The following is a 27,500-nucleotide window of genomic DNA, read 5'->3' as shown; positions in this document are numbered from 1 at the left end:
TTGTTTACATTCAACATTATATTAATTGGTCTACATTACATTAATTGTTTTTTTGCTTTTTTTGTTGTTACGCTTTACAATGGATTGTGACATGGAACTCTAATTTTAAGTTTCAGGGAACACCTCTCTTTAAAATCTTGACATCCAATAAAGACTTAATTTGACTGGGGATGCCAGACGAAGGAGACATCCCTTGGACGCCACAATCGGCCACAATGGCAGCTTAATTACCAATAATGGCTGCAAATTATTGCAATATTTGACCCAGCCTCGTTCCCATGGGTGATCGATCTCGCCATGCCATTTCTCTGAGGGACGATGGATATCTACACTGCGCGCTGCCCCTGCTACCGAGGTTGGATTCGATCCGCTCAAACATAAATGCCAGAATTGAAGTTTCCGAATGTTTCCCATATGTGGACACTCTATCTGCATTTTAAAAACGAATTGAAACAAAACACAAATTATGTTTCATATAATTACTTCCAGACGGACATACTGAAACAACGACACATTTAACAATGTTGGCGAGCATGTGATTGGTTACTAACGGGTAATTTCAATAATAAAGAAATATTTAGAGCTTTGGTGGTATACAGCGTTAAAATTACCTTCTTTAATATCACATACGTATCATAAAAAGCCTCTATCTCTTTATATTTTCATTTAAATATAAGATATATCTAAGGAAATAAACTATACTTTAAATATAAGTTATAATAAAGCTATTACATTGCTATAAAATACGGATTAAACACATTCAATATAGGGCCTAAACCTCATTTGACTAAAAACAGGTTGAACACACGAAATTAAAAAAACACTAAACAGATTCTCCCATAATACGGCAAGTAAAATAACACCTCGATTAGTTGACATGGGCTCTGTGAAAACATCGCTGACTAGAACTACAATATAGAAATCAATTTGTGGGCGTATCCTTCAATCGGCATGTCACATCATTGAACGCTGTTGGTGCACTACGTAGTGACGTCACACCAATTGGGAAAGCCAATTTTTAAACACGTGACATTATATAAACTTGTGGATGAGAGACTTTTGGGGAATCATGGCAGCAGATTAGCAGGTAGGTTATCCACGGTCCTTGGGAAGTCTGCAAAGGGCCAGAAAATTACTTAACATTGTACAAGAACTATATGTAATGTCTGTTGCCACCTCGCGTTAAAAAAACCCCAGCTTATGTTTGCGAACCGCGCATGCGCATGGTTCACACCACTGGTGAGCTAAATAGTAGGGAACATGGCCCTTTTTCTACGCGTTTGAGCGTCTGCCTAGTGCATCACACAACCGAAGGCGTGTCTTGTCGTCTGCCTAGTGCATCACACAACCGAAGCCATGTCTTGTATACGCGTTTGAGCGTCTGCCTAGTGCATCACACAACCAAAGGCATGTCTTGTATACGCGTTTGAGCGTCTGCCTAGTGCATCACACAACCGAAGGCATGTCTTGTATACGCGTTTGAGCGTCTGCCTATAGTGCATCACACAACCGAAGGCATGTCTTGTATACGCGTTTGAGCGTCTGCCTAGTGCATCACACAACCGAAGGCATGTCTTGTACACACGTTTGAGCGTCTGCCTAGTGCATCACACAACCGAAGGCATGTCTTGTTTACGCGTTTGAGCGTCTGCCTAGTGCATCACACAACCGAAGGCATGTCTTGTATACACGTTTGAGCGTCTGCCTAGTGCATCACACAACCGAAGGCATGTCTTGTCGTCTGCCTAGTGCATCACACAACCGAAGGCATGTCTTGTCGTCTGCCTAGTGCATCACACAACCGAAGGCATGTCTTGTCGTCTGCCTAGTGCATCACACAACCGAAGGCATGTCTTGTCGTCTGCCTAGTGCATCACACAACCGAAGGCATGTCTTGCATACACTGGTTGGCACTTTATCATTTGAGTTTCTAATTTGTCTTGCCGGGTTTCTCCTTAGCTGGCTGATAAGTCATCTGCCACCAACCTCATAGTATAAGCCTTACCTTAAAAGACTACAAGAAGGGGAAAACGACTCTAAGATTATGGTGTTTGCCCACCAATAGTGTCTGTGCGCATGCGTGAATGTAATTAGCATATTTCGTGGAAAGGGTTGTAATTACATTTGTTTTTGTGATTGAACGAACCTTGTATACGATGGGATATGTTGTTTTTCTCCCACCTGAATAAATTTAACCAAATAAGGTGGAAATCAAATATAGTGTGTCTCCTTTTTGGTTAAAAAAGAATTAGAAGTATATTTCTGTGGTAAGTATCAAGGGGAAATTGTCTGTATGCTTGTAAACTGAAACTGGGCGTTCCATTTGAGAATGAAAACCTGACAGCAAAACTGTAGACATTGAGTTGTATTTAAATGTGTTGCTTCCCTCTATCGACAGAAACCTGTAAGATTGCAACTACCTGTCCATGGGTGAACCGAAAATTATATACAGACTCAAATTAAGTGTTGAAGCTTAGGATGACGAAATGAAACAAGTTAATAAACATTGCCACATGTCCCGACGAGTTGTATCTTGTATATACATAGGCCTACTGTGCTTAGCTGAAGTCTTCAGAATAAGCATTGATCAATGCTATTGATGAATATATCAATCCCACAATCCCACCAACAAAACCTACACCTATTATGAACCAGTTTAAACACACCTCCCAGCATGCCAACGAATTCCGTTTCAATTTCAAGTAAAAGATACATGGGAATATAAAGTCTAGCCACGGACTCGTTAGACTGCCAGTCACACCCATGAGTAGAGTGAAGTGCGGTATCACTACGGCAAGAAGGAGGGTGAATAGAACGAGCAGCGCTCGAAAGATCATTGCCCAGGCGGGCGGCATGCGGTCTGGGGTCGGCCCACTGCATGGCGGTAAGAAGGACAGCTTCATGGAGTCTACGGAGTTCACGACCAGGAATAACATCAAGGGGTAGGACAGGAGGGATTTGATGACAAACAACATGCTCACGGCGCCCTGAAGCGGCCCGAGTGGCATGTTGTACGTGATAAACTCCTTGGTATCTAAACCAAAGGATAGGTAAGCAAAGAGGGCGTACGCGATGTTTAAAACGCCCGTTATGACGTAAGTAAAGTTGACCATCACATTAAACTTGGATCGGTCGCTCATGCTGTCTTCAACACCAGGCATGATGAACTGGGTCCCGAAGTTGAAGAGTATAATAGACGCACTCACTGAATACCTTTGAAGATTGAAGGCAGGAACACTTGTTATGTCCCAGGATATACTCTTGCCTAGACTGTACCACACCACACTGAAGAACATTATGATAAGTGACACCACAGCAACGCAGCTCAACCAGGAAATCTTAGTCAGATGCCGGAAGAAAATGGTCGGCAGTAAGAACATCCCACATATAATGGTCCAGGAGAGCTTCGAGAGTCCAGCCATGTAAAAAGTGTCCACTAGGAGAGAACCTGCTAATTCCAAGTAGAGCGCCGCCACGGCTATGACGTCAATAATTTGCATAATATTCAGGGTTGTGCCGCCATATTTGTAGCAGGCATCCGCTACGTCTGCATACGTCTTTCGCACACGTACCTTTTCTGGTTTGCCTTTTGAATGAACGGTTATTTGATCCTCGTAGAGACTGTACACTAAAATCTGCGTACAAAGAAAATTGAGAGGGAAACACAAAAGAATCATTAATTTGATGATCACAGTCCCGTAAATACTCGAGAAGTGACGGGCCAATCTGTCTCAGCCGGGATTTGAACCCACAATTAGACGCATATTGTAGTTACAAAAACACTCCCTGCTTTTGAACAAGTTTTGTGCTTTTAAAAAGAGGGGTATCATCTTTGAGTGTCTTCAGACAAGGTTTACCTTGCTTGTGTAGTTTCCAATGATGAGCACCACAGCCATCGTTATAAGTGCAGCAAGCCCGCCCTCTTTCACCATATAGGGTAAGCTCAGCATACCTATACCCTGCATGCAGTTGCCTACATTCCAGCCCGCCTGCCATACCGAACTGGTGCCTAGATTAAAATGATGAACAGAAAGTTGGTTACAAAACAATCCGCTAGAAAATACTACATATTTTTTTTAGAAATTGAGCCAGTCGTTTCATAGCTAAGGTATATCTGGCTTAACAGGTATCAGCTTTCCAAAGAATGGCCTATACACATTCGGTGCAACAATAATTGATCAGGCCCTTTTTGGCTTTATGCTTGGTAATACTATAGCTATGCAGTAATGAAGTCCAGTTTGTAGGACACAATGTTTAAGTGATATAACTGGGTCATGCATTTCAGACTGTTGTGCAAAGACACTCTCTTTTGGTTTCACACTCTTCAGCCAATTGGTCGTCAAACTGTTTCGTCATCAGTACTATTGTATAAACTTAAAGGGAACACGGTGTGACCTTACCTCTGTGTGCGGGGTCATCGGGGTCAAGAGGTACGCCCTCAGTCTTAGTTTCAGCCAGAGAGATGTGTCCATTAGGCTGTAGGCTACCGAGAGTCGTTTCGCTGGCAACCGATGTACACAGCTCGATATCCTCACCCTTAGCGTCATAAACTGGTACCCCGTAGCGGAGGATGGATGAGCGAAGATGGGTCCCGATGGAGCGTAGTTGGTCCATGTTGGTGGGGGTTGGTGGAGGGATGGCAGGGGGATTAGTATGGCTCAGTGGGTGTGCCTGCTCGGACACTCGTTGCTCCTGACCCAGGGGTAGGTCGTTCCTGAAAAAAGGGTGGAAGACTTATAAGACTTATTAAGTGATACACTAAAAACAATGCAAACTTAGCACATTCAGTCGAGCACTTTGTTTGATTTTTTCAATTGAGGCTGGATCAACAACTATTCAAAGGCGTATAGCGCCCTCTTCCGCTCTTGACCTTCTGCGGTGAAATTGACTCTTTCAATGCAAAAACTTCGAGAAAACTTAATATCCGTGATCTGGGTGACGGGTCTAATCTGGAATCCCTTGTGGCCGTGGTCGAGTTTTATCTGTGTAGAATGTGGGGATCAACTGAAGGTGACGGAAGACCTCAAATTAATAAGTCGGGCTACTAAACTTTTAGCCGCAATATAACTTGTATATTAAGGAAATCATTCACTTTGCCTGGCAAGAAGAACAGCGAGACTTGCAAGCTTGCTATCCATACAACTACTGATTTTTCTTTAATTTCAATTGACGATCCAATCGAACAAATAAGGGTCCAACTCACCGGCAAGAACAAGTGAACTATTCTCAACCAACCAGATTTGAATCAATACAACTTAAGAACCGGTTACCCATGAAGCAATCGTGCATGGTTGCTTAAGGGGAAACATGAGATAAACGAAACGCGGATACCACTACATGTAATTACCAGCCATTTCCATCCAAACTGACAACGTGTGACACCACACAGTAAGGTAACCCGACAAATGAAGACACGTGGAACTACAATCGAACAGAAGAAACCACAGGAACCAATCAGGGGCAACATCAACCACACGTGAGTCATACTTAGAAAACGTGTCAACCAATCAAAACGGACTATTATTACGGGATGTCGAAAGCATTAATCGAATTTATTGAATTTATCAATAAACATGACTTTTGAAATAAATCAATATTACTTTGTAAACAGCTTTTTACGAAAAGTATGTAGTATTAAATTTCATCTTTTGCACGAAACGGCAAAATAATTTATTGAAAACAACCTCAAGGTGTTTCTCGAAAATTCCAGTAGAATTAATTCTCTGACTTTTCCCGCAATCTAATTAAATTTCCAATAATGTGTACGTGTTGATGAAAGAATATAGCGACGTTATGGTGGCTTGTGACATCTTACTGTGCGAGCAGAAGATTGAAATAACAAACATCAAAAATGTGTGAAAAGGTACCAAACTGCGCGTTTAATTTATAACAACCGTATTTACTTGAAAGCAAATGCTCTTTCAGAACCCGATCCGAGTGTGGATATTTTTATTAATATTAAACTGTTCAAGGTTGATCAATACAAATTCGGCCTAAAAAATAATGAATAATTTATAGATGCGCTTCTTGGCATCAAACAGTAATTTAATTCATTTACCGGAAGGTTATTGTATGATATGGGGGTCTAGTGTTGAATAGCATATTATTGATTTACGGCTGACTTGTGAAAAAGAAAAAACATTTTAGTTGTGGTGGTTTTGATGGAGGCTTAATTTAAAGATATTGCCTTGATAATTTCGTAAGTGATCGCAAGATTGATATTGAAGCTGCACCAAGAAAACAAACCAAAGACAGGTTTTAAATCTCAAAGCCGTGACACGTTTATTTTTAAACTGGGTATTTTTATTTAATTTCGTAACGTCTATGCATTATACGGTATTACTTTGTATACACAGTTTGAGAAAAGAAATCATTAGGTTTTTTAGTGACTAAATATTACCTTGATTATGAGTTTTTTTAATTATATTTCAACATGCTCACGTAACGATTACATTTTCATTGTTAAATATAAAATAAATTGAATTAAATTGCATTGACACACAGTTCATTTCAAAATTTAGGAATTCTTTTTTAAATGTTTTAAAATAAACTGAACAAATTCTGCAAGGAAAAAATGTACAAAGCCACCCCTAACAAAAAAACAACAAAGTGAATAACACAACATTTCACTGTTACGTCATGTTTTTATAAAATCTCCAATTGTCAGTAAAATTCAGATTATATTAAAAATACATAATTTTAGCATACCAAATTATTCCAGAGTGGAGTCCATTAATAGTTGCCAACACCCAATCAACCTGTTTCGTAAGATACCTAGGTATTCCCGTTGAAAGTTATAAATGATTGATGTCCTTGTTGTACCACTGCGGTAGGTATATACCTGTTGATATAGACAACCAACCCGTGAGGGAACCATACCCCTAGGGACTCACTCCAAAAAGGCGGGAAAAGAAGCAAACACAACACGCTCATATTTAACAGAAACTGACAGCGAAATTAGGATTCTGCTTTTAAGGTATGACGCCAGAGCAATGCCTTTATAATGAGATTAAAGTAGGCTTTGTAAACAGTTTCTCAAGTGCGGATTTTCATCCTGTTGCATTCAGGTAGTACGGTCTAATTGCCTGAGACAATTTCAACGCTGTCCACGTAGAGGGGCCATGCACCTCAGGGCAAGTCAGTATTAGGAATACGTTCCTCAAAAACTAGAGACTAAAGGGAAATTTGAAAACGAAAAACGGATCATAGTTTACAAAGAGAATGACAGATCCATTTTGGGTCAGCATGGCCCTTCTTGGTTCAACACTATGTCTCTACAAAGTAAAAGAAAACTCTTGATATCTTAATTCAATTCCTGGTCACCTTGGCCGAGGCAGACTGTTGGACTGACCTAATGTGTGTCAGACTAACACATGGCTAGTAACCAGGCAAATTCTTGTGTCATTGTTTACAATCTTTTTAAAAACAGTACGATAAATTAATTAACCTCTTCTTAAAAATTGTCTCCAGTTCAAAACAAGGAGAGTACAAAAAAAAACTGCGAAGCAGTTTCGAGAAAGTCTTTTGATCTCACCATGGCTCTTTGGAATTATTTCAATCAATATTCTGGTCTTGCAGTTTAAAGAATAAAAGGAAATTTGAAGCATAGTTCGATTTTGTGACCTAGTTGCTGAATGTTAAAGAAATAAATCAAGGTTTGCAAGGGACCATCAGCCACCAAACAAGAAGGATGGAAAATTTACTGATGTTGTAGATTATTTACATCGAAGGTTCATGCAGACATTGGTTTTTAGTGATTTTGTTTGGAAACAATTGGGTTTAGAAGATTAGTCTGACTTTGTCTAAAGGAATAATGGAACTCGGTATCTTTGGGTACGAGAGTCGAAGAAACAAGAGAATGATTTTTGAAGAAAATATGATATTATTTGTCACAGTATCGGGTGTTTTTTGCACAGGGCAGTATCTTTTGAAACCTGTGCTATTTTCAGCCAAACTGCGTGTTATTGACAGTAATTTGAGAATCAATCAATGAACTGATTTTCAGGGAAGGTCGAAACCGCGCACTGAATTCAAGGGTGGAGTATTTGGCCGAAATCAAACAATATCGATGGATATAAACCGGAAGTACATTAGATACAGAGGTCGTCATGATATAAACTATCGACTTAATTTTACGTTATAGAAGCTTGTTTTTATAAAAATGCATTAGCCATTGTGAGAAATGGAATTGAGCGAACAAATTTGAATAAAAATCTGAGTTCAGAACGTTTTAAAAGTTGGTTGGACATAGGTTACTTTTCCCAATAGCATATTTATATAATACTTATAAAGCCAGCATATAATAATTATGCTAGAGAGGTCCGCAGAATATAGCCGGACAATATTAAATGTGGTCTATCGAAAAAGCTGTCCCTATGTTTTGGCTGTAGGACAGACGACGTTTGAGGGCGTTTCAACTATTTGATTAACTCATCATTCGCTTCATTTGCTACTAAAGGCCCGCATGGACCTGGAAGACAATAACAACAAAATGGTGATTCATCAAAGTTCTGTAAACAAAGATTACCTTGGCAACATAATGGTTGATTAATGGAAGGTAATTGTTCTGTCGCTACCTCCCCATTAATGTAATGCTGTTGGGCGTAGGCAGATTGGATGGAAGAGCAATGAACAACCGTCCCCTGTGTAAACTCGACATGGTTTAAGTTTTATTACCTCGAAAATTGAGGTCACACGAAACTTGGTTGTTGTTTTTTGGTGTGGAGTGGAACGTGACACTGTTCTACTGCGATAGAATTTGAGGCTTTTTGCTGCATGATGGTTGAGAGGAGCTTTACAGCGATTGATGTAATGTTTTATCATTAGACTCCTATAAAGCCAGAAAAAAACCTCGATCTGAAGGCTTGGGAGTTCCATTTACTGGGACTAGTGTAAATGGAGCAAGAGATTTACTCATGATTCAGCATTTTTGCTGAACAATATATTACCCGTGTATACACGCATGTCTACAAAACGGGAGGGAACGGTTGTGTGCACATCCTTGGTGTCCTCCAAAAGTTGTGCGATAAAACTGTCAATTATACAGAAATTGTTTGTCAACCGAGATGCTGCCGGAAAGGGACATTCTATCCGGATAAAGCGGCAGTTTCAATAAAACTTGGTTGGAAATGATCGATAAGGAACAGTATTTTGTAGGTCATATATACTTGCTTCTTAAACGACATTGTGCTAAACAAAATAAAGGTCTGGGTATAGAAAAGATCAGCGTAAAGTAAAACATACGTTCTGAGTATTATCCATATCTCTGTTATAACGGCACTGCACTGTGCGAAATGTCCCATAGATCAACGCCACTAAAACCCTGTATGTGTAGCCAGCACAACGACCTTTTCCTGGCACTGCTCGCCACCACGAACACTGCCTAGCATATTAAGCAGTTGAGAAGGATAACCAATATCAATAATAATTTATAAAACCCCCGAAAAAACTTGAGGTAAGTTGATCGGGGGACCTCAAGTGCGGACCCTCCACCGAGTAGTGGCAGTGAGGGTTTCGCGGAGTTGGAAACATAATCCTACAAATGGCTCACAAGAGCTGCCAAAATACGCTCGATTTTATGCACACGAGCGGCGGTGTTTTTGTAAGCGGCTTCGCCAAGTTCGATCTTCCTGTTCGTGAATTTGCAAATCTTACCCCTCCTCCTTCTGCATAAATCGGACTTTTCTTTACCCGTTCTTTGACACCGTATTTGCACTCTTAATATCAGAAATATTACAGACACTGAAAACTACTGATTGTTCGGGTTAAATAATTTCAAGAATTCAATGAACCATAATCAAGGGTCTCCCTTTTAGACCTTTATCGCGCTGTGGCCATCTTTGAAGCCCATAATAACGATACGATACCAACTCGACATGACCAATCTGTCTTTAAGGAACTCTTCTTGATCAATGCTTTAGGCCTAAGGCTCATCGTCCACCCACCATTCCCTCATATCACCAAACTCTGTATATTGATGAGAGACGCAAATGAACTCAGATTGCCTGCGATAGTCAAACCGGTTCCAAGTGCAAAACACATGAACCTTATCAGCCCCAAAAGACCCGAAATCTAATTTTGAATCTGACTTTAGTCGGCAAGTGGAAACATCACACACAATTTCTCAAATTATACGTTATAACAAACGATATGAAGTCTTCTATTAAACAATTATGAAAAATGTGACGTCAACAATAATAACACATCGTACTCATGATATCTATAAAAGAAAAAGAAGAAGATAAATCAAGTTATAATATACTGCGTTTAAGATATGTACAACATAATGTAATTTTGTGTGGCAATGTTAAGACTATGTCATGTTGATGGGTCGCTACTGGAAGAGAAATTCTTCAATTAACGTCTGAAATAAACACAACATTGAGTAAAACTCATTTTTTGCAATTCAAGAAGAAACTAAACATTTCAAAAAGAGATTTATTCAAACACGAAAAACAGACATAGGGTCGAGGAGTTATCCTTTGCAATTGTTTTTATAGAAATTCCTAAAGCAGCACAGATTCCTGTTAAACTCTTCGGTTTTATAATGACCGTTTCTGCCGAATGTCAGATGACGTATATTTTACAATGCGAGTACATGATCAAGGAGGGCGCTTTGGCAGTGGGAAATGACTTTGGGATGAAGAAACCACGAGATGGGCACGAGGAGGAAATAAACAGGTGGTCCAGATGGGACAGGTGGAGTTAACCAATCAGAGGTCTGGATTCTATCCGATGGATAATCCATATTATGGATATTGAACCAGAACCTTGCTTAGTTTCTGATTCACAAACTGTATCTGATTTATATGCATGTTAACGAAAATGAAGAGGTTTTTTGTATAAGGAATATATTACACGATGTGTTGGTGCAACTTTAATCTTCGACTCCAAAGTAATGGAGTCATTCTGTAAGTACATTTTGAAACATCAAAGGCTGTTTCTACGTGAATTACCGTGATCATTATCTTAAGAAAAACAAATGTAAAATATAATTCTCTACCTTAGAGCAATTTCTCTGTGCATGGGAAAACCTGTATTGGGGGATTTTTCTTCTTCTAAGTTCTAACAAAGCTGAGAGATGTCTCCCGAACATCCGATAAATCTACTCCGCGGTAGTAGAATACAGAAAGACAGTTCTCTAAGAACAAACTCTACCTGATACACACATGGTGTTACACAAACCAATATTGTAACAAATAAACTCTACCTGATACACACATGGTGTTACACAAACCAATATTGTAACAAATAAACTCTACCTGATACAGACATGGTGTTACACAAACCAATATTGTAACAAATAAACTCTACCTGATACAGACATGGTGTTACACAAACCAATATTGTAACAAATAAACTCTACCTGATACACACATGGTGTTACACAAACCAATATTGTTACAAATAAACTCTACCTGATACACACATGGTGTTACACAAACCAATATTGTAACAAATAAACTCTACCTGATACACACATGGTGTTACACAAACCAATATTGTAACAAATAAACTCTACCTGATACACACATGGTGTTACACAAACCAATATTGTAACAAATAAACTCTACCTGATACACACATGGTGTTACACAAACCAATATTGTAACAAATAAACTCTACCTGATACACACATGGTGTTACACAAACCAATATTGTAACAAATAAACTCTACCTGATACACACATGGTGTTACACAAACCAATATTGTAACAAACAAACTCTACCTGATACACACATGGTGTTACACAAACCAATATTGTAACAAATAAACTCTACCTGATACACACATGGTGTTACACAAACCAATATTGTAACAAATAAACTCTACCTGATACACACATGGTGTTACACAAACCAATATTGTAACAAATAAACTCCACGAGAAGACTATTTGAAAACCAATGCACTTTTCCGAAGAAGAAAACAAGTATCATCTGATACCCTAAAGAGTTAATTCTTTGGTGTAAATTTGTGAACACTCACATTTTAAATCTAACTCACGCCCTAAAATGGCAGTTAAATTTTTAAGACATCTTTAAGATGCCGCTACGTTCATGTTTTATCCTTTGCCAGATTTGGCTCGCCAGTCAAGCTATTTTAAAGAGTCATGTTTCTGGCGGCCCTTTGGAATAGTAATATAGTAATATCTCAGCTGACAGTGTTTTGCTTCCTTTCCACAAGTGGCCATTCCATTGGAATAGCCACAGAGCATAACATTTTGAAACAACTCCAGACATCATTACAAGGCGAATGTTATCATCCAACCAATTGATGAGTACTAGAGAAAAAGTTGCATGGCAACATAGGTTGTTTTAAGCGAGTAATATTCACGTTTTGAACATTGTGTTGGGACGAATCAAGCCACCTCTCATGGTGCAGTCATCTTGTACTTATAATATTCAAATCAACCCAAACCGAAGCTGGAAGGACCCCTTTTGAGTGAGATGGAAATCAGGAGGCATTATTGATGTTATACAAAGGGAACCATGGATGCTGGATAACACGTTGAAAACAAAGTATCAATGTGTCTAACTGCACTGTTCGTAGGATCAGGAACGCAGGAAATCCTGAACATGTTAATCCGTAGGTCGTTGGTTCAAATCCAGCTGCAGTCAATTGTTCTCTGCTCAGCCTCAAATCAACATCATTTTACAATTACTCCCGCCTTTAAGATTGAGGTATCTCGTCTCGTTTCTCATATAAATTATCCTCATTCCTGTTCCTTGTAACATCTCTAAATAAGGCTGCCATCCATTGTGTATCAATATAGGTGAATAAGCTATACATGCATCAAGTGGTTTAAGCCGATGACGATTATTGCAACTACAGGCATTAATTCCCTGCAGCTCATTCCATCGCCCATGATACAGTGGCATTTTAATTACATCGGATGACGGTCGTCTTGTCGAAATTGTCCTCTTAAAACGCTCCTTGATTGAAGTAGGGGGCCACCGACCCTGTTCCCCGCCCACAGGGGATGATAAACCATCTCCTTAAACACCTTCTTAAAAGGGTGTATTGTCGCAAAGAGTTGCTAATTGGGTGTACAGGTTTAAGGGCAGTATTACAGGGGAAATGCTTATGACGACAAATTGTATGACGGGACCGGTTTGTTTGAATTGTCAGTGTTAAGAGGAATGCCATCGGTGGTACACATCAGTTCGCCGGAAACAATCAACTTGATCGAGCCCCGTATTGTCATTACAATCCGTGTGATATTAGTAGACATGCTGTTATCAATATAATAATATATTTATTTTAAACAAAAGTATGTTTTCTCTGTCCATATTGTTTTTCTTCTTGCCGTTCCCCAATCTTTCCCGCTGTCTTACCCGAATTATGGAAGGCCAGTTGCCTCAACCCAACCCCGTAGTTTGAAATGCTGCTATTTGTAAATCTTTAAACTGCACCTTTTCACGTTTGATATTATTATAAAGCCGCATAATTCAGCTTTGGGCTGCCAGTTGGTTTTTCAATAATAAAATAAATAAATGAACGAATGAAGATGGTCGTTATAACGGGAATGTAATAATAGCATTTGCTGTTATTTCGGAGTTACTTTAAATATGATTTTATAGAGATGTTGTATAGAACACCTGATGACGTTATAAGAAAGGGCTCTTCGAGCGGGGAATATTAACCAGTATAATACGGGTTAAAAGATTCGGATGTAAATATTGCTACACGCTAACACATATTACAGGTGCAGCAATAAAGGTTGACCTATAATAACAAAAGTAAATCGAGTCTGGAAACACCACACCACCTATTAACAAAAACTGATATGGAAATCTCAACGTTATGCTTCTATCAAAAAGCTATAATATAGCCTTAGGTGTTTTAACAACGCCTGTATGTGTGTGTACAGAACGGAGAGCGACCAATATCCTACGGTTCTGTCAGTCAAATTAGAAAGGCAAATACACCTGAGGTTTGATGTACTTTTCACGTCATGAGACGAGCTATGGTTGATGATGTATAAAGGCATTCATTGCTGCCCCACCCCCTTCGTGGTATTAAATGAACCTGGCTTCATCATGTTAAGGCATTCACTGAAAAAGTCAGGTAACAATAAAGCCGTATGTTGTGATGACATGGCAACTCATAATGATCATCTAACAAGTGTGATTAAAATGCAACTTGTATTCATCATAGTCCATATCAACATTGCTTCTCTTCAATCTATGCAACAAGTTACCAGTCATGCTGAAATCCAGCGCATTAAAGATGTCTTGCTCAATTTTTGCGGGGAAAAATGTTTTCAGATTTTCTTTTCAGAATAAATTTTGGTCATGACAGATGACATGGAAAAACAAACATACTTCAACATATAGAAAGGTTTGCGGTAACACTATGTAATGACTATCTCTAATGAGTTGGGGTGGTTCTGAAAAGAACCGTTGGTTTAAACCCAACGTTTCGATCAATATGCTCTGTTCGTCTTCAGTAGAAAGCTGGCTTCTCTTCTGAAGACGATCAGAGCATACTGATCGAAACGTCGAGTTAAAACACACGGCTCTTTTAAGAACCACCCCAACTCATTAGAGATTTATACACGGTGTTACCGCAGACCTTTCCATATCGTATTTCCACCTTGTCAAGTTTCAAACCCTACAAACTTCGACATCCAAAGGATCATTCTAAAACAATGAATGAATTTGTTTAAGTCTAGTTTGTAAAGTGGTATCCCTGCAATGTTGGTTGTTGTTTAGTTTGCTTGTGTAAGTTCTTATACGACCCACCCCCTCATGATTCTTAAAGTAGTGTACCATTACACGTTGTGCAGTTTGATTCAGATGAACCATGCTGTAAATCCTAATGCTGTGAAATCAGGCGATAATTTGCGTTAACAAAAGACTCAAGATTTTGTCATACGGCGTGCGTCGTCACTTTACGCGTTTCGCGGTTGTCGAAAATGATGTCGAAGTTTATTGATCCCGTTACAATGACTATAGGGTGTCTGGGAACCCGAACTGCGTGCACTTTACGTGAGTTTCGTCTACAACAGTCGACAAGAATCAGCGTGAATTTTCAACAGACGGTCCTTCTAGATACAAAACATTTCTATTTTGTGTAGTTCCACTCACTTTCTCGTTTGTTTCCGTTGACTAATTACTCGTTTGATTCAACCTTTGTGGAAGTTTTCAGAGTCCAATCAGGTTACGGTTAAAATATAAATGTTTCCTGTTAATAAATGCTACCCTGTTTATTTCTGCTAAGCACCATTTACGCTTAACGTTTTTTATGAAATTGGGCCATAAGGGTACCATCAAGTGAGATTCTGCACTTTGCTTAGTAGTCATTTCTAAAGTTCGATTGTGACTAAATTCCATGACTTAAACTGTAAACTGACGTCTCCTGCTGAAATACACTTAAGATAAATAACCACTGAAGCGGAACCACGTCTTGTAATATTCAGGAATAAATAAGAGACTTAACTGAAAAACGTCCTTGAAATTGTCAATTAAAATGACACTTTAATGAACGTTTAATTAGTGAATAAGTCACACTAATCCCCCACTTGAAGTTGTAAGCCTTAACGGTGTAACACCGTGCAGAGTGCGAATCGTCAGTTTTCCCGCCAAAATTGCAAAAAAACACTTTCAAATTATACAGACATGTCTTCTCAATGTATTGAATAATATTCGTCTTCGACTTACTCTTAGAAAAAGGGGAAAACTAAAACAAAAAATACTTTAGGGAGATTTTTAAGAACTCTTTCAATTAAGAACAATTTAAGAACTCTATCAATTATAATGATTCGTACAAGAATGTCTTGATTATCAATCTTACATTCTCTTATCACTGTATAAAAAGGAAGTTACTGGCTTCTTAGCTCAAGCCGTGCCTTGCTCTATGGCTCAAGCATGCGTATCTAACTTATAAGTTTAAAAGTGAACTATTCACAAACTATTTCCTTTGCTAAAGTTATCTTACCGTATCTGCTCTAGTTTTTTCCCTTTTTTGAGTTGGTTTGAGGTTTTTTTTGCTGAATTCTTGCGTTGTGTATACGAGCTGTTCCTTGATTTTTTGAAATGTGCCTCGAGCCACAATATCTAACTCACAATATCTTCTTCCCCACTCGATTCACTTTTGAGAAATACGTTTGTCCTTTTAAAACGATTACGAGACTTATGCGCTCAAGTGGGACTTGATGACGTCACACCAGTCCGTCTTAAAACTCTGTCACGTACTCGCGAGACCTCGCGATACAATCAAAAGTGGTCTATGCTCGTCTTAGTGTGTGAGGATTAATATAAAAAAAACAGGGTGAAATATTGAAGAAAATCTCAGCCGTTTTGTGTTCAACAACAATTTATCTGCGAAACTCATGTTATTCAGTTTATGGTTTGAAGTCGGTCTGAAGGGAATTGATGATTAGTCATTGCGTGTAAGTGAAAAGAAAATCTCCATTTTGTTTTGTATTTGCGCCGGATCAAACTTGATAACCAGTGTTCGTTCCCCAGCTCCATCCATTCATATATGGATTCCTGTGAGGTTATTGTTCGTTCAGTACATTGTGATTGTTTGTTACAGCATCTTAAATTGTTCAATTACAATGCACAATTGAGTTTCCCCTGTCTATACGCGGATCCTCTTAGCGATAAAAGCTTAAAGTACAGAGTACTGATGACGGATCGTCTTCCAAGATGAAGGGGAAAAATGCATTGAGCTATGAAACGTGTTGATAATTATCTCACACAATGCCATGGTAACCATATACAGACAGACACTACTCGTCTTTGATAACCAATCAAAGTTCGGTCTCTAACAGAAGCAGTGCCGACACTTTGCATAAAATATTCGTGAAATACAAACTGTACAAGTTGTAATCATGCCTCTTAAAGACACTTGACACTATTGGTAATTGTCAAAGACCAGTCTTCTCATTTGCTGTATCTCAACATATATGCATAAAATAACAAACCTGTGAAAATTTGACCTCAATTGGTCATCGAAGTTGCGAGATAACAATGAAAGAAAAAACACCCTTGTCACACAAAATTGTGTGCTTTCAGATGCTTGATTTCGAGACCTCAAATTCTAAATCTTAGGTTTCGAAATTAAATTCGTGGAAAATTACTTTATTCTCGAAAATTACTCCACTTCAGAGGGAGTCGTTTATCACAATGTTTTATACTATCAACCTCTCCACATTACTCGTTGCCAAGTAAGGTTTTATGCTAATAATTATTTTGAGTAATTACCAATAGTGTCCCCTGGCTTTAAAGTATGGTTTTATGCTAATAATTATTTTGAGTAATTACCAATAGTGTCCACTGTCTTTAAGAGGCACGATTACAACTTATTTTTCATGTTCCCATGTCAGAATTAATGTTCCTGTTCCATATTCCAATTCCTGCGTTCCTATACATTTTCCTATACTCCTGTTCTTATACATATTTATGTTGCTTTCCCTTTTGTTATCCTTTCCAATTTCTGCTTTCCTATACATTATCATGCAATCCCGTTCCGGTTTATATTTATGTTCCCGTTCCGGTTTATATTTATGTTCCCGTTCCGGTTTATATTTATGTTCCCTTTCCTGTTAATATTCATATAATAATTTGCTTTCTTCTTTTCTATCTACATTTTAATCTTACACATTACTGTTCCAAATCAGTTATACACATGTTAATTTTCCCACTCCTCTCTTCCCATTCCTACTTCTATTTCATGATCAATTTCTATTGCTATTCCCAATACTTGTTATATATCCTATCCCAATTCCATTTCCTATTTCAATCCATATCCAATTTCCTACTCCTGTACTTATTTCTATCCCTGTGCCTATTACATTCCTATTCATAAATTATTTCTCATTCGTATTCCCTTTGCTAATCATTTTTCTGTTTATAATCCTAAGCCCATTCCTATTTCAATTTCTATTTATTGTTGTGATATTCTATCACTGATTTCATTTCATTAAAATATCGACTTGGTATACCAGATGACTTCAACAGAACACACAATTATTTCAATCTGTTTTCAGTCAGAACATTAAAAGGCTCTCAAAAAAGGCTTTATGTCTTAAAGTACACGGACAAAGCTGAATCATCAGCCACAGAATAAATGCATTACAAGATGCTGTGATTGAAATGGTGTTGTTATTTAAATTTTCAAGAAAATTGGCTTTCCAAGAAATAAACTTTAATTTATATCTAGTATTGATTCGAGAAGGAGAGGGGAATAACACCGAAATCAAAATTCTAAATTAAGGTTCAATGACCAATAATAAAAGTTGGTCCAAGGTCTTTTGTATTTCATTGTTCAAATACCCCTTTATTTATTTAAGGTGATGGGATTCGAAAGCCTTTCATTTCGGCGATTACAATCACAGAAATCTAAATTATGAATAATTTATAAGGAACATGTTTCATTTGAACGTGCTGCAGTTATAATTATACTATAGTGGCAATATGTGACAAATCTCATATGACACACCAAGTATAGAAACACGTACCTATGTTGGGGGCGGGACCCCACACGGGCACCCCGGGGCGTCTTGCATCAATCAGAATGATACCCCTCAAAATAAAAGCTAAACCTTTAAACAATTATTGCTGCCCAAGCCCTGTGCCCAATACTTTATTAAACAACGAACTACGAACGATCGGATGCATGCCGGAGGGGCAGTGACAATTAAATGCAATTTTACACCCATAGTTCACACAGCTTCTGGTTTACAGATCCAGAACTCTCAAATAACCAGACTAATCCTTAAATGGGTATACATTTTTAAGTTGGGAATGCGCAATATACGTAAGGTATCACTTTACGCTATGAAAGGTTCGTGTTTCTCTAACGGTGGTTTCAAGCTTTAAAAGCCCGCCATTCTCAAATAACGACCGTTTGGTACAACTGGATCAACATCAGCGATTTATTGTGAAACCGAATAGGTCTACAGAAATAACACACTCGGGCAGATTCAGAAATACCAATTGATTGAACAAGGTAACTAAAATATGATTAGGTTGTTTTCTTTTTCTGTGAAGTGCGAGTCCAATACTATACACATAATGAATGTTTATGAGTGCAATGGTGCGAATATGTTCATGAGTTGAAAGATGGAATGTTCTATTCAACGAGGCGGAGCCGAGTTGAATGGAACATTCCAGCTTTCAACGAATGAACATATTCGCACCATTGCACGAATGAAAAACATTCATTATTTGTTTTATATAACATCCAAGTAGAACTTTGTCATTTTGATTGAAAGAAACAACTTTCAAAACAAACAATTTCAACTGTAGAAGCCGAATATGCTAGTAATTTTACTATGCCTTCTTGCAGTAACACCTGCTGCGTTACCAAAGACACGCGCACGCAGTGATGTTTTTACTCAGCTTTTTCGTTCCATCCGAAAAGTACCATTGCACGCTGGCAGCGTGCCAGCGTGCAATGGTACTTTTCGGATGGAACGAAAAAGCACGGCGAGTGACTCAGCGTGCAATGGTACTTTTATTTGCTATCACGTGACGGACAATCCTCCAATCAAATGGCAAGGATCTGCTTGGGTGTTATATAAAATAGTTTACCGACTGCTATATAATGATTGTTGCATCTGAAAGTGACCGCAAGGCTGGCCCGACTCAGGTAAAACAAAAAAAAGGACTATGACCTGGGCTTGATTTCACAAAAATTAAAATTGCTATCAATCTTTATTGCCAAAAGCAAAGTGTGATGTGATAATACAAATCACTATTGTAATCGTTACAAGTCATTCTAAGATTAATCTTGTGCTTTGTGAAATCGAGCCCAGGATCTAGTTACTTTGGAAGTTGGATTTAGATAGATGTCCTTAAAATAATGTAGCCCAAACCAATGTATCAAACTTTAATTATTATTTGGTTGACATGTTCCTGAATGTGGCCAACCCGCCCGGTGGATCAAGCTTCCTGTATGCATAAACGGATGTTTAAAGGCTAAACATTGTTCCTTTCCATATAAGTTTGTTTACGAGCACCTAAAGAACACTCAAAAACTCTCAATGATGTCTGATTCAAGCTCGTTCCTAAGATCGTGATGGCTTATTCAAGCTCGTTCCCAAGATCGTCTGATAGCTTACGCAGAGATACCTTTCTAAAAAGACAAACATTAAATTATGATTTGGGCTTGAACAAAGACAACATTGGAGCGGGATTTGAACCAACGACCTCCGGATTAACGTATCCCAGCAAAATAAATATAATGCCTAGGATGGAAACAATAAATGGGGGTTACTCTTTTCACAAATGTACGAGACAGGTGTTTTCATTGGCTTTTATTAAATCCATGCTAAAGTAAAGGACACTGCTACCTTAAGGGTAAGGTTTGTACTGTATTCCCACAAATCGTTTATCTTTAAAAGGGTTTCCTTTAAGGAAAGAAACGCAAATAGGCAGGTGCTGTGGTAACTGACCCTAAATGTAGTCCCACTTTGGTTACCTTAAAGGCAAGCTTTAACTGAGACTATGCATTAGGTTTTATTTCTCCATATAAATTGTCCTAAAGTGCAGGCCGGATTTGCTCATAGAACACTACTCGTTAGTAAGCAGGTGTGCTTCCCCTGGCTATTAAAATAGTCATATATAAGACAACAAGTATGGTTTCATTGGGGCAAGCTTACCTTAAAGACACAACTTAGACTATGGTTGCCAACTGCTGTCATTCTTAAGTAAAATCCTAAGAATTTAACTCGACATAGTGTTTGGCCAAGTACGAACAAGTGACGGATTACTAATTGGTCTCCTCTTCCTGTTGCCTTTCTATGTCCTAAATCAGCACCTTTATAAAACAGGATTGGTGTTGTCGAACTTAAATCAACGTTTAGTTAGGACCACTCATTTTCATCCTGACTTCAAATCCTGCCCCTCCTTTTAACACGTTCATGTTATTTTTGCAAATATTCTTAGAGAATCCCTGAAGCTAAAGCTTCCACAAATAAATATATTTTAAGTGGTCTTTCAAAAGTCACAATCTTATCCTGGCTTAGACTGAAGAAGAAGAAAAAAAACAGTAAAATAAATACGCCGTAGGCCTATTCTGAACTAAGCTGTAATCCCACTATACGTTCACATAATATTTTAGTGTACGGTTCAATTTTTTGTTTTCAAGTGTGCTGTCTCAAACTTTAAAAACCAGGGCGCTGTTTTGTACGATCGCTAAAAGATTGTATGTCATTGCAGATTCTAAGCCCTTCAACCTTGGCCGGGATAGCAGCAATTGGTTTACAAAAATGTGGCCGTCCTCTCTCACCGTTAAAGTACAACAAGGAAACTAGAGCGACACGACAAAGATCGGAAATGTTCATGTTTTATGCGTAAACCTTGTAATTTAAATTAACTGCAAGAAGTGTTGGTTGGTTAATCTCTGCACCAATTCTCTAGCAGTATAGACAACGCAGATGCAAAGGTTCAAAACGTACCCTTGAATAACTGCACCTACTTTTAATGCGTGCATAGATACAATTTTTATAACTACGTTTCTGTTTGCAGCTGCTACTCCATTCTGCGATGCAATTTCATCTCATTAGTGTTCGTATTCCCTCTACGTTAATAACAAACTTTGTCATATAATTGTGAGTGCGTAAAATCTGCAAAAAGTGTCGGATATTCTCTGCACATTTTCTCCCGAATCTTACAAAATGCACTAATTGGACTGCAACCACTTTGCGTGCATACCGCAACCACTTCTCTGCGATGCAATTTCATTTCAAACTCATTAGTGTTAATATTTCCTCTACATTAATTAACTATACCCTATGAGTAACCCATGTTGTTTTGATTGTCTGCAAAAAGTGTTTGCTGTTTTCTGCACATTTTCTCCCGCAGTAGCAAAGCCTACTAAGATCTTACAACATGCAGTAAAACTTCAAAACGTCCACTTGTACTGCAACCACTTTTAATAAGTGCATATATCTACTTGTCTGCGTTCCTGCAACTTAATTTGAGCGAGCATACCGCAACCACTTCTCTGCCGCTGCTGCGTCTCTGCGATGCAACTTCATTTCAAGCTCATTAGTGTTCATATATTTCCTCTACATTAACGCAACTATACACTGTAATTACATGACTAAATCCTTGGAGACACATCATTTCAGATGGATGCTCCAAATTGCATTCAAAATGAGCTTGGTCTGTCAAGGCTTGTTCCCTTTTTGCTTTGATTGGTGTTTTGCTTGTTTGTCGAAATTAGCAAGTTTGTTACAAATGACGCATAATCAAAGGCACTTTAAAGACTCCCGTTTCAACCTTGCTTGCATGGGAGGAAAAATTGCTTTGAACTCAACACACTATAAATTGCCGCATATTTTTAGACGAGTACGTCTGCCGTACGTAAAGGCGCTGTGAGTCCATGGTTGACGATTAACAAACGAAAGTATTATCAAAGCTTAATTAATAAAATATTCACAATATTATTATTGACAAAACTGAAATCAGCAACAACAAAAAAGAGAACAGCAGATTTGTACACAGAAAAAAACTGGAATGTTAAAGTTGAGACCATTAGTGAAGGGGACATAGAGATAGCCTTACATCGACAGGATGGACGACCATCTCAAGGTATATAACGCCTTACATCGACAGGATGGACGACCATCTCAAGGTATATAACGCCTTACATCGACAGGATGGACGACCATCTCAAGATATATAACGCTTCTCAGATTACAATTTTGGGTCATAAAAACTTACATGTTTTTACATAACCAAATTACTTCGAAGTGAAATATTTCCCCAAATGCTACCAGCTATCGAAGCTGGAGTAGGCTTCTATAAACCAAAAGTTTGTATTGCCAGTGATTTTAAGAGTGGTTATCAAACGACCCTCCCTTTAAAGATGATGCATTAAGGTTAGACTGGACGGTCTATAGATTGATGTTGCAGCTGATTACATCGTGTGGATTAACGCCAAACACCATGGATGTCAAGGTTGATGTAGAACGGAATCTATTCTAGTAGAGGGGGCGGGCGTCTTTGTATTGCATCGCAAAGTGTATCTAGATGGGGGTGGGGGAGGGGGTTTAAGAAGGAGACCTCGGATTAGGATAGGATCATGTCTATTAGGATGAAGGATGGACGTCGGAGGGAAAGTACAGAGATGAATTCACTTAGAACAAAATAGTCTTACATTGAGTTTTAAAGACTCATTATACCTTTCTTTTTTAACAACTGCAGCTATTCAGTATATGTGTTCATTATTTATGTTTCTGCGCGCCGTAACGCTTGGGCATGACTATATTGAGAGAAGTTATGCATTTACAGCAAATATGCACAAAACAAACCACACAAAAAAGAAGAAAAAAACCTAGAAACACAAACAGAAAAATTTATTTAAATGTGCAGTGACATTCATTTAGAAACCAGCACACAAAACCAAGACAGTGAAAGCTATAAAATGAATTACTTTCAGAATTCAATCTTTTTACTTCCAGATAAGTTAGAATTCGGATGAGATAAGCCCCAGCTCAACCCACTGCACCTAGCCTTCGTGCCTCCTGCTTGTCATCACAGAATACCGAGTTATACAAGCGTGACTTTCCATCGAATCGGAGCGAGCTACCTGCCATGACTAAACTGCCCTCCTTGGGATCGAAGAGATTCCTACAATCACCAAATAATCACCAAATAATCACCGAAACACCGTGAATATAGTTTCCGGAACAAAGAGATAGACAGGGGAAGATGTTCACGCGAGAATTGGAATCGATGGAGGGATGTTCACGCGAGAATTGGAATCGATGAGGAACGGGTCCGTTTTCCTGTGACCGAAGAAGGCACGTGACTTGGCATGTCCTCTTTGTCCATGCGTTTTACATCTGGCTTTTACGTATTGATAACGGATAGGTGGGGGTTAATGGTTCGTCGATTCGGGAGATACCATGACTGTGCACGGGTGCTGTAAAGGGGGTTCAATGTAGGGCAAAACCAACAAACTATTGGCCTTGTTTATGACACGGGAGGCTTTTTCATTAAGCGGCCATTTTGGTTTGACTCACGGTTTGTTGTTCAAATCATACCTCCATGTTCGAATCGGGGATTGATTGCATTGCAAAACCAGCGAAACTAATGGCCTTGTTATACCACGGGGCTTTATCATTCGGCGGCCATTTTGGTTTTTACTGATTCGTTGTTCAATATGGTGCCTGGATGATTGCATTGTGTTGCAAAACCAGCACAGCCCTGCTATAAAACAGGGCTTTAGGCCTATCATTCGGCCGCCGTTTTGGTTTTCCTCGGGGTTTAAAACCATTATATCCAACACGATGCGTACGGGGGAAACATAGTCAGGCGCCTACTTGGCAGCTCGAGAGTCCACTGTGGTGATTGAAATAACTCACAAGGAACACGACAAAGAGGGTACCATGCAGGTTGATAATAGTCAAGTGGTGTCCTTGTGTGATTATTCTACATTGGCCGCCATTATTGGCCACCATTATTGGCCACCACCATTGTTGGTATTCTTAAAGTGGCACCCCAATTAAGAAGAAGAAAGATTCACAAATTGGTTTTGATGGACATGAATATCCACGCGCAATTTACGATAAGTTAATCACACTTAGTTAAACAAAAGTTCCAATTCAAACGGAGATCGATAAATACTTAATTATTTGAGTGACCCTTCAGATAATTGGCCACTCATAAAAAAACATTCTGGTGATAAATGGAAACTTCACAACCTCTCAAATTTTTAATGACTGTCAACAATTTTGAGGGGTAATTTTGGTATTGGATAATTTGCCACTATAGTCTCAAAGTGGCAGAATAGTGTAGCGAAAACTGAAAATCAAAATTGATACATTTATATAACGTGAGGTCGCAAAGTTTGTACCAACTTTCATAAAATACTCTTTTGAAAAATTACTGCAACCACAAAACTCAATTTGAACTAAGAGCCCCATTCTCATTTTGCGGTGCTCTATTTCTTAAAATATATCTTACATCATCGCAATTTTTTGCGTTTTTGAGGTTGATTCAGGTAGATGTAATAATGCTTCACTAAAAATCACTTCGATTATTAATGTCTAATAGAGTCTGTTTTATGTAGGCCTACACCTCAACGTGCTGCCTGAATATCGACTGCATTTTGTGAGTTCCCTTTATATCTTGCAAAGCAATTTCTATCGCATGAACTTGTGAAAAATCGTTCAAATTGAACCACTAAAATACCACAATATTATGGACATGACGTTCGTAAAGAGAACGATCCGTATAATATAAACAGAACGAGCTCTAACACCGAGAGAGCAGTCACACCTCTCACTAGAGCACCCGGGCGTCCCGAGTAGGTGAACGGCAGAGAGGTGCATGGCCACCCGCTGGTTTTTTATCCCCTTGGGAAACCACCACCTGCCCGGAAGGGGTAAAGAAAATGGCCGGCTTAGCTTATTATTTATATCTCAGCAAACTCTTGCATAAATTCAAATGATATAGCTTTTAATATCATGTAGTATTTACACGAGTGTCAAAAATCAATGTTTAACAACGAGTTGATGGCTAGTGAACACTGCACAAGAGGTTAGGATTTTCCGTATCTCTTTTAAATGACAGTTGGTTTGTTGGGAAAAGGGAAAAAGACATGGATTTCGGTTTAGAACTGAGAATGTCACGGGATACATCAAGTAGTCGTAGGGCGATGAACGATGACGCGAAACCCATACAGAAAAGTAGACGACTCTTTATTGAAACGCATGTCACGCCTAATGGTTTAGAACTGAGAATGTCACGGGATACATCAAGTAGTCGTAGGGCGATGAACGATGACGCGAAACCCATACAGAAAAGTAGACGACTCTTTATTGAAACGCATGTCACGCCTAATGGCTCGTGTGGCCCATCTTTCTCACATTGATACGATAAATGCATGCTGCCCAAAATGATGTATTGTTGCTTCACTGTCTCTTAAAAGCACCATATACAATCTTCAAAGAAGTGTCCATCATGCTTTGAGGTCTTACTTGACATAACCTTACATGAGTGCTTGCCTAAAAGTTAAGGGTAACAAAAAAGGTCGAACAAGTAAAGACATTGTCGAACTCAAATTGGTTACCTGTTTTCATTACTTAGAAACTGGAAACCAATAATAAGCCACGAATATGCATCACTTGACCCAAAGTAAATGCAGGCTTTAAAGTGAAAACAGAACCTCATTGAGCCACGACCCTTACACTCATCTTATTCTATATACCAAGCAGTTGAACATCACCAGTATAAATTTTCCATTATACGGTAAGCATGATTCTAAATAAAAACCAAAGCGATAGCTAACTGCCCCCTTGTTTATTATGGTCACGCCCTCGCAAACAAATTAATTACCCCTTTTGCAAAAATTGATAAAGTTGTCTGGTTTGTCCTGTACATGCATATAACGCTGAGTGAAGACCACTGATAGTTAAAAGCGTCCGCCCTCGCTGAAAATTAAAGGTATTTTATCATAAATTGTTGTTCCTCCCCACCAATAAAATCTGCATATAAGTGACCACCAAAGAAGTTGGAGATATTTTCTAATGCCCGAAGAAGGCCTATAGCTCAATGCACGGTAATCCGTTTACATCTTGAATGAAATAGAACCAAATTTAATTTCCCTAAACAATAAAATTCCAATTTCCGAGGGAAAAAAGAATAACCATCCATTGGGAAATCCGTCTTCATTTGATTCTGGAAACAGAGTTGGCATTTCATAAACAGAAATGTGATCTCTTGCGTAATTGAAAAAAAAAAGGCGGGAGAGTAGGAGCGAGCTCACCTGAAATCTTTCCGTTTTGGTTGGCGTGATTCTGGCCTGATGTTTTCCCAGCGATCCCTACACTGTAAACAAACCCGCATAGCTGCCAATCAGTCCGCACAAAGTCAATATTTTTCATTTATGGCGGGAACCGATCTTGTCCAAACTTAGGTGCTTGTACATCATTGTGTCCGTTCGATAGCCAAGATATAGAAAGGATAAAACAGAAAAAGCAAAGGAAAAAGTCCCACACTCCTCCCTTTTCTTCTAGCTCCTTCAGTCCTGAAACCCTCTTCAACCCCTACCGGGGATGCCTTCGGAAGACGTCCTTCTTAATTTATTAACTCCATGATGGATAAATAGAGAAAGCTGAAATTCTATCGGTTGTCTGCAGGCGTTTTCTTTTACCGAAGAGAACTTCTTGGCCAGTCGGCTCTTATATCCGATCTTATTCATCAAGAAAGGGTCGGGAGAATTGCTTGTACTCATGCGAGAATGGAAACTGCATAAATGCCAGTCTTCTTTTCTAAAAGTTTAGACCCCCCCTTATCTCTCTTGACTTGAGATGGACTATACAACAAATTGCCCGGCGATGTTAGTGTCAGTTTTGGTGGGAAATCGAGCTTTAGAAACCGGCTCGGCAAACGGATTTCTTTGACCCATCAAACTTCAAGTGATAAAGTTCAAACACTTCTCTTCTATTCACAACGTTCTCTGAACATAAATGGGGGCTTTATAAAAAAAAAGGGGGGGTGCAACGCTATGTCACATTACCCGTTTTATATTAA

At 38.8% G+C, this 27,500-nt stretch overlaps 1 protein-coding gene across 1 annotated transcript; it reads right to left on the bottom strand.

Annotated features, from left to right (window-relative positions):
• Positions 1 to 26,863, bottom strand: LOC117289535 (vesicular inhibitory amino acid transporter-like). The gene is made up of 4 exons (XM_033770680.1): positions 26,734 to 26,863; positions 4,401 to 4,714; positions 3,858 to 4,009; positions 1 to 3,635 (listed from the first exon to the last, which is right to left on the bottom strand). The coding sequence occupies exons 1-4, from the start codon at positions 26,811 to 26,813 to the stop codon at positions 2,559 to 2,561; spliced, it is 1,623 nt and encodes a 540-aa protein (XP_033626571.1). The 5' UTR covers positions 26,814 to 26,863; the 3' UTR covers positions 1 to 2,558.
• Positions 26,864 to 27,500: the final 637 nt, after the last annotated feature.

This window comes from Asterias rubens, chromosome 4, assembly GCF_902459465.1.
Source record: "Asterias rubens chromosome 4, eAstRub1.3, whole genome shotgun sequence".
Classification (NCBI taxonomy): Eukaryota; Metazoa; Echinodermata; class Asteroidea; order Forcipulatida; family Asteriidae; genus Asterias; species Asterias rubens.
This window is presented reverse-complemented; position numbering and strand designations above follow the sequence as displayed.